Below are 8,742 nucleotides of genomic sequence, written 5' to 3'. Positions count from 1 at the left end.
ATGCAGTGTATCCATGTCATATTATAATGAGGGGTACTGGAGTGGCTAGGTGAGCCCCAACTCAATCCATATGGACCGTTTCTCATCATCTACCATGTGGGTCCTGCTTGGATTGCCCATGGCCCAATATCTGCTCTGATAATGAAAATGGATTGTAAAAAACAGATAAATATAGGCAAATGTTCAAATTTAGTGGCTGAAAATCCATTTGTTGAATAGTTATGATGATTTTGTCACTTTGGTCTCTGTCCATGGACAGTCCAATGTGGGCCCCAGCAGATTGATGGCCTAGACTGATCAAAGTGGAGGCCACCGGCTGGACGTTCTGGACCATTCAGTTGGAGGCCATCAGATCCGATCCAGGCGTGCCCCATTATAAAACAATGAATACGCACGCCTCATAATATGATGCACTTGGGTCATTATCCTTTAAGCTTCTGTTAATGTTCTGCATGGCTAGTCCATGAACAGAAAGGATGGACATGATGTTTAGAGCATGGGGAGTTGAACATTGTGTGTACAGAAATGGACAGGATGGCTATAAACAAATGCAGTGATCGGAAGCGGCAAGATCTGTGCTTCAACTGAATAGTAAAATGCTTGAAGAGAATCCATAGCTGTTTGCTTGTCATCATATTATAATAACATTGACTGCAGTTGTGTCTTTGTTCACTCCTTGCATTGCTTATGAAAATTTTGAAATGTTGGATATAAGTAACTGCTGATGTACAAAACATTTACATTGATCATTGCAGCTAAAAACTCATGCAGGATTTTGTTACATTCTCTGGATTACATCTTATTCATGCCTTTGGTTACTATGCAAGTTTGGGTATTGAGACAAAATGGAGGAAACTTCTTTGTATGCAAATCCAACCAACCAAAAAAAAAAAAAGGGGAAAAAGAAAAAAATGAAAGAAAGAAATTCTCTTCTTGGTTTTGGTTTGAGAAGAAACTGTTGTAATGGTGTCCAGGTGTGTGTAGGAAACTATTTCTTTTGGCAGTGTAGTTTGATTTCAGCTGAAAAGTCTGGCGACTCTGATCCGCGAAACATGTTGAATTGTTTGCCTTTGTAATTCTTTACTGTGGGAGGAATATGACATTAGAGGCTTCCCTTATGTGTGCTTCTCAAAGAGACGAATGTGGAAACCGTCTGGAAATGCTAAGCCAGGAGTTCGGACTATGTTTCCTCCTTTGATTGGTGTCCACCTGATCAATCGACATTTAAATGGGTCAGTTTCCCGGGTGAGTGCAGCTGCATTTGTGATACTGCTACTGTCTCATGTGTGTAAATGGTTGCATATGTGACCGTTACCTGTACTTTGTGACCAAGCAGTGCAGGAAGACAGCCATCTGCATCTTGGCGAAATCTGTTCCTACACAAAATCTCATGCCACCACCAAACGCCATGAAATTCTTTGACCCGCCATTTCCTTCCATGCCCTGTTCAGGAGGATTTTATTATTAGTTTGGATCAGATAGAAGACTTTGGAGTAGTGGTGATGATTGTTGGGCGTGTAAGTTCTCAGGCTGATTAACTGAAGCTGTCGCTGTTGATTGGTCGGGCCCCATTCAAAATTTACCTTTTGCTCAGTGTGGTCCATAGCCAGTCTACTTTGGAGTAAGAAATAAAAGAGGAATTACCATCCTTGGGTTTTCAGATTGCACAAGTGGGATTCATGTTCAATGATTCGAACCCTATTGTCCCACTGGATAGGCCATGACCCAAAAATCTCCCAGATCAGGAGATCCTAGCCATCTAATCTTTGTGCCCTTCTTTTTTTTTTTTCTAGTTGAAATAAGACAATTTCTGCCTCTATTTTCTCGACTGTCTTTTTGTAGGCCAGCAGATTTTTGGGCCATGGTCCATCCACTGGGGGTCCCATAGGATCAACAGTCTCGATCACCAAAACATGGGTCTACTTGAACAAACTAAGGGCCCATCGACATATCTTTTAGTTCCTCAACAGTAGAAAAGTGAAAATGAACTCATGACAGTAATTCCGTACTAGCAGTAAACTAGAAAAAGGAAACAGCTATGACTCATTTCTTTGAGATATTCAAATACAGTACTCACCTCCCATCTCCATGGGTTGAAGCTGAGTGGATCTTCATATGCAGAAGGATTTAAGTGGACAGCTGGAGGACAGACCATAACAGCCCAGCCTTCTGGAATTGTATATCCTGCGTCAACCGTCACACAACTGGTACATCAGAACTCGAGGACGATATTATGATGGGATATTATTCAATTGGTTGTGAACTCACCCTTTATCTCAACGTTTTTCAGAGCTTTTCTGAAAATCCCAGGAACAATATTCGCCAGCCTAACTGTTTCATTGATAACCTGCAATTTGGATGGATCGATGAGTCTCCAAAACTGGACGCTAGTAATCAGGCTACTTGTAGGCGTCCGGAGAAAGAAGTTGCTTGGTTGGCTCACCTGAGATGTGAAAGTCATTGATTTGTACTCCTTCCATGTGATTCCGGAATTGGGGTTTTCTCTGCTTCTTAGAATTGCTTCATGCTCCTCCTGATAGTAGGCCAAGGTATTGCACAATGTCAATTGACATTTGAATCCAAATGAAAGAGAACTTGTTTAAGGTAACAATTGGAAGTGCCCCAGATTGAATTTTGGTTGAATCTGTCAGTGGGGAGGCTTCATTTTTGAACTGATTGAGCATCTGGGGCTGAGTTAAAATAACACCCAAATGGGTGGGTTGTCATTTTTCTGCTTTCCATCCCTGAAATAATGTCTTGTTGGTTTCAAATGTTATTTTGGAGGGAAATAATTCTGCTCCATGGGCTTCCAAACGCACCCAAAAGTCTGAGCTCTGAGTGTAATATAACTAACCGTTAATTTCTCCAGCACTGATGGGTTGTCTGAAAGGAGTTTGATTGCATAAGTCAGAGCCAAGGAAGTCGTCTCAAAGCTCGCGAAGAGAAGCACAAACATCAAATCCAAAGCAATTGCTTCTGTCAGAATCGTTCTATCTTTCTTCAGCTCTTCCAACACATAGTCATAGAAATCCCCATGACGCTTCTCAGGCGAAGCACGTCGCTCCTGCAGCATATCTTTCAGAATTTTCATTGCCTTCTTCCGTCCCTGAACAGAGAGATGGAGAGACTTAAAACCAACACCCAAGTGACGAACGAAGTGCAAGAACAATGCATTTCAGATGCTGAAGATTTACAGATGTTGCCAAGATACCTGCAAACATTTATGGTAAGCGGTACCGGGAATGTTCAGGGGAAAGGAGATCAGACCCTGTATGAAAGCGAGAAAATTCTCCCTCAGATTCTCAGAGGATGTGGCTGGATCATAGCTGATCAGCTTCTTAGCAGTCAGATCAAATATCATCTGTAAAACCCAAATGGTCACAGTCAAGACAGCGACATTTCAGTGAAATTTCAAAGACGAAGATGGTATTTGAATTTACAGTTGCAGTGGCCTCTTTGAACTCTACACTCTGCTGCTGCGACCACATATGTAGATTCCTGTTTGCTGTTTGTTCCACTTGGGGAAGTAGCTTTTCTTTCAGGCTTTCGGGACCAAAGAGATTCAGGACCATGCTCTTGAGATACTTGTACATGAACCCATGTAATGAGCCCACATTCTGACGGCCAAAGATCTCCGTAAAGGTGTCTGGGTACCAGCTCTGAAACAACCGGCCTTCTTGTTGGAAGACGAAATTATTAATCTCTGGGTCAGTCGATACAATGACCGGTCGGCCCACCAAGCTGGTTCGGAACACGGGACCATATCTGAAAATACAACAGCAGCATTATATCAGCAATACATTACAAAACAATTTAAACATACATCACGCTAAGCTAGACCTTTTTGAACCAAAAATGATGGGCCATTTCCCTACCTTTTCATCCTATCTCTGATGAAGGGAGGGACATCAGAAGAAGTGTTGGGGGAGAAGAACTGAAGGGTCTCTCCAAGAAGTGGCAAGCCCATGGAGCCAGGAGGAAGCTTCCCACTGCATCTAGGATTCCTCCAGCTGTTCACCCAATTAATAATGCATATGACAGCCAAAGTTCCAATGCATAATGCAGCTGACCACATCTTTTATATATACCTTTATAAGATATGACTCGAAAGCTTATGTTATAAGGAAAACAAGGTGTGGATTCTCTACAGAAGGAACTCAACAAAGAAGAGAAGGAAGATAGAGACTGGGTGTGTATGGAAAGATGGAAAACAGAAGAGAATGCTAGCATGTATCTTAGAAAGCATGAGAGAATGCTACTTAAATAGACAGGCAGGTTTCACAAGCTGCAGTATAAACTAATGCATATGAGCTTGGTTTTTTTTATTTTTCTATAGTTGGTTGCTGAGAAAGCTGTAGAGTGGTTGGAGATAAGAATAGAATAGATAGAATATTTTCTCCTATACTTATAAATCCGCCCGTCAACGGGTTTTATTAAAATGCAGGTTAGCTTAAAAAGCCTACTTGACCAAGGCATGATGATGCTTCCTGATTCCTTCAATTGTTAGCCAGCTGGTCAGCTCCTTGAGTATACTGACCCATGTCTCGTCTCATTTCTTAAATCGAAAATGTAGACCGGCGATAGCCCTTTGGGCTCGAGGTTCACCTGTCTCAAGGCGGGTACGGGCAGGCAAACGGCCTCACGGGTCAATGCGGACCGTAGGAGCACGAGGCCCATATGCTACAATTTTTTTTTTAAAGGGGTGGGAGGGAGGCAATCCTTTTCCCTAGATTTGAGTAGATAGAGGTTCAAAGGATCTGAAATCAAGAGCAATCTTCAATGCAGCTTAAAATACTTAGAATTCGTGGGCATCACCAACCTTTTAGATTTTCCCAAGATCTATGCTAAATACTCTATGGACGGTAGTATCTATGTGATGGTGATGGGAAGAGTGTCTATCATTGGTTCTTGAGAAGACAAACCTATGTGGCCATCTCATCTAAAATCAATGCGTATGATGGTATTATCAAATGGGCCTAGATATGCATGAAACTATAATGTAGGGTGGCGATCATTGCTTACCACATGTATTATTTTATAGCAAATGAGTGAATGGGGGCCTAAGAAATGGGAGTTAGAGGTGCGAGGAGTTGAACATGAACATTGGAATCCTAGAGCTTTGTCTGATTTTGGGATTAGTGTTCTTTTTAAATATTTTTAAATTACTTTATTTTCATTGAGCTTGCTACAAAAGTTACATTTGTGTAGGCTTAAATGTATAGAAAAGGGAGTTTTGGGGATTCCAATGCCCTTTTGATTTTTGTAGCCCCCACATTTTTAGGTTCTCACCATGCTAAAAGATGCTTTGAAATTCTTACAAAGAGCTTGGCTATAATGTGGATTTGGGGGTCATGTTTCAATAATCTAAGCTGTTTACATGATGGGCCACAACATAGATAGTGGTGGTTGCCTCAAAAATCTTCAAGATTGGAAGATCCTAACGCTTCGAGCAATGGCTTAGAAAACCATGGTCGAAGACGATCCATATTCAAAGGAAGAGAGTTGAATTATGGAATGGCTGAAATAATTCCAATCTCAAAGTTTTTCTTTCTTGGGGTATCCCCATCAATGGTAATCTATCATGTGAATGGTTTGGATCAATGAAAATGACCCTAGATCCAACGGCTATAGTCGGCAGGTATCAGATAACAGTAGGTGGGCAAGCATGGCAGCAAACCTCTAAGAAAATGGTCATGCTCGGTGGGTTATCCATGACATGGATTGCTTAACCGTTTGGTAATGGGTGGGAAAGGTCCCCCCTCAAGGCTACAAGGAAGACAGCTCATCTTGTTATCTTTCTAGAAAGTGAATAGAAAAAACAGAAATGTTTTGAATTTTAGTCAGAATTCATATAAGCATCCAAAAAGACCTTTTCATTTTTGAGGACTTGTATAATCCTCCTACCAGATGATGTGTATATGATACCTTTGGGCTATTTATTTGTGCCAGTTGAAGTCCGAGATTGGTGATGCTGACCGTTGATTCCATGGGCTCCACCTTTGATGGAACATGTTCCAAAAATCTCCTTGGTGGAGTGATCCTGGCTGTCTGCAAATGGACGTTTAATAAAAGAACATATCGATGGTCTAAAATTAAATCAACGGTCCTTGCTAGGGAGATGTGTCCACTCGTGCAGGTAGGATCCATTTCATTTATTTATCACTAGTGACATTAGTTAATTGCTCCAGGGTTCACCATTTTTCTTGGACTTAGTAATGTTAACTGGGCTGGGCCTATTTAAATGTATCTAGGCCTGACTAGGATAGTTAAAAGACTCGGTGATTTGGAATGAGTCGAGTCATGACTCAACTGAGTTGGGGATGACTCGTGGTATAGAATGGAATAGGGTCTAACAGAGTCTGAGTCAACTCGGATGAGTGGCATCCAAGTATTAAAACCAAGATAGAAAGTGAGCTAAGGAACCGGGATCAAGCTCAGCCCAGCCCACGAGTAAAGGAATAGGACTAGGGTGGGCCCACTGTTAGGATCTTTTTTAGTTTTGGGGGTTGAAAAATCGGAAGCGGATTGGCTACTCCCCCTGCCACCAGCCTATGGCTGATGGTCGGTGCTCTGTGGGACCCACTATGATGTATGTGTTTCATCCATGCCGTCCATCTATTTTTCTAGATCATTTTATACTATGAGACCAAAAATGAGTTATACCCCAATCTCAAGTGGACCACATTACAGGAAACAGTGTTGAATGAACTTTGACCATTAAAAACTTTTTGGGGGCTATAAAAGTTTTGGATCAAGTTGATGTTTGTTTTTTCCCTTCATCTGGTTCTGTATGACCTAATCAACAGATTGGATGTCAAATAAACAGTACAGTGGGACTTAGGAGGATTTGAATGATGGATGTCCAGTCACTATTGTTTTCCTGTTGTGTGGTCCACCTGAGATTTATATCCCTCTCATTTTTGGGATCAAGCTTAAATGATCTGTAAACCTGGATGAACGGAATGGATGAAACACGTACATCATGGTGGGTTCCACAGAGCACCGACCATCAGCCACAGGGCTGATGGCAGGGGGAGTAGCCAATCCGTTTCCTGAGAAATCTGCCTCGCCCTAGCCCAAAAAGAAGCATTTCTCTCATTATCATTACTTTATCTAAGACTCCTATATGGAGCACATGATCTTGATGCTGTTACACTTGGGTGATGTTCAGTGGGCCATGTGATTCGACTCCACATTGAGCTCGTGGGCTGTTGACACGGATCTGGTTGGATTTTTGTATTCCTGTCCTATTGTGAGGTTGAGAAACTAATCGACGGTGTGGATTTCTGACGGGCATCTCTGTGGGCTCCTCATAGCTTCCGATCATAGGAAATTCGTTGGGGAATCCGCGTCCGTGGGCCGTGGACATTGAAAATACTCAGGGGTGACATTACAACCTGCACTGTTGTCCACCTGAGATTTAGTTATGCTTTCTTTCTGGACTCATGCCCTATAATGATTCCACAAAACAGATGGACTGTGTGGATATACAATACATATATAAAGGTGGGCCCAATTCAAGGCGGCACACACCTAATCCGCTCCCCAGTCTACTAGGATTACGTGTTGGGCCCACAGGGGTGTCTCTAGCATCCATCCCGCCACTGAGGTCACCCAGATGCTCCAGAAATCAGGCTGACCCAGCAATCAAGTGGTCCACCTAATGTTGGATATGACAGATTTTTAGGACATTCCATGTTGTATTTCTCTCCTTATCCACAAATCTCATTTCTCCTACCAATGAGATTTTTGAACCACAGCCCACCCACTGTGGGATACTACGGACCAATGGTCTGGATTAGCGAGAAAATGGCCCCACTTGTGGCAAAGATGCAGGGCGCGTATATCATATAAATACCTAGATTAGCCAATGATTTAAAATGGACAGCTTTGTACAGTCGTTGATGTACATGTAACCTTAGGTTTTCTCTCACGAGGGGCCCACCTTTTAGATTTCATCAGAGCCTTTGGATTTTAGTTGAATGGCTTTTCCGAGAGTCGGTGATGCCGATGTATATACTTTTGTTTCTCACAACTTGCATGCCTCTCATCTTGTCCTTAGTCGTTAATAGGAAATGATCCCATCTAGGGCCACCCAGCTAAGCACCGACAAGTGTCATGTGTGTATCATCCAACCCGTCCAACGGGTTCTCTCCACTGCAAAGATCACCTATTCCAAAAAATGGGGTCAATCTAAAAATCAGACGGTCCATATGTGTAACTTAGACCAGATGGACGATTATCCATTGTTTTATATTACGTGGCCCATTCAATGTTTGGATTGAAGTGATTTTTTATCAACATGATCTTCATGGTGGGATGACCTTATTAGACGGGTTGGATGTAACAAATAAGTCACACGAGGCAGTTTCTTTCTCAATGCAATGTGATGATTCTCTTTACAAAAGAAAGGAGAGAGAGAATGGGTCTATGCTAATGCTGTTTTTTTTCTTAATTTCTTAAAAGTTTATATATATTAATAAATGTTTAGTGGGTAAATTCACCTAATTTTTCAAAGGATGAGCAAACAAGATGCTTGTTAGGTGTATATCAGGGAAACAAAGGGACCAAAGAGGGTCCATATGTTTTGTACGTAGTCTTCCCAAACGGGCCGCCGACCATTTTATGTATTTTCTTTTTTTCCTATGGGTGTATTTTTCTCATCTGGTGGAGCAGGTTGAGTGGTCCACACTCAGCTATTTTAAAGGGTCTTGATTTTGAATGCCGAGCTCGGTGGTTAGA

At 42.0% G+C, this 8,742-nt stretch overlaps 1 protein-coding gene across 1 annotated transcript; it reads right to left on the bottom strand.

The window, feature by feature from the left end:
• Nucleotides 1-570: 570 nt before the first annotated feature.
• Nucleotides 571-4,075, bottom strand: LOC131233322 (cytochrome P450 87A3-like). The gene is made up of 9 exons (XM_058229991.1): nt 3,876-4,075; nt 3,441-3,765; nt 3,212-3,361; nt 2,855-3,106; nt 2,444-2,533; nt 2,269-2,347; nt 2,078-2,184; nt 1,316-1,443; nt 571-1,209 (listed from the first exon to the last, which is right to left on the bottom strand). The coding sequence occupies exons 1-9, from the start codon at nt 4,073-4,075 to the stop codon at nt 1,116-1,118; spliced, it is 1,425 nt and encodes a 474-aa protein (XP_058085974.1). The 3' UTR covers nt 571-1,115.
• Nucleotides 4,076-8,742: the final 4,667 nt, after the last annotated feature.

The sequence above is a fragment of the Magnolia sinica genome, chromosome 18, assembly GCF_029962835.1.
Source record: "Magnolia sinica isolate HGM2019 chromosome 18, MsV1, whole genome shotgun sequence".
NCBI classification, from domain to species: Eukaryota; Viridiplantae; Streptophyta; class Magnoliopsida; order Magnoliales; family Magnoliaceae; genus Magnolia; species Magnolia sinica.
Note: the sequence above shows the minus strand (reverse complement) of the source record. Positions and strands in the feature narration are given on the sequence as shown.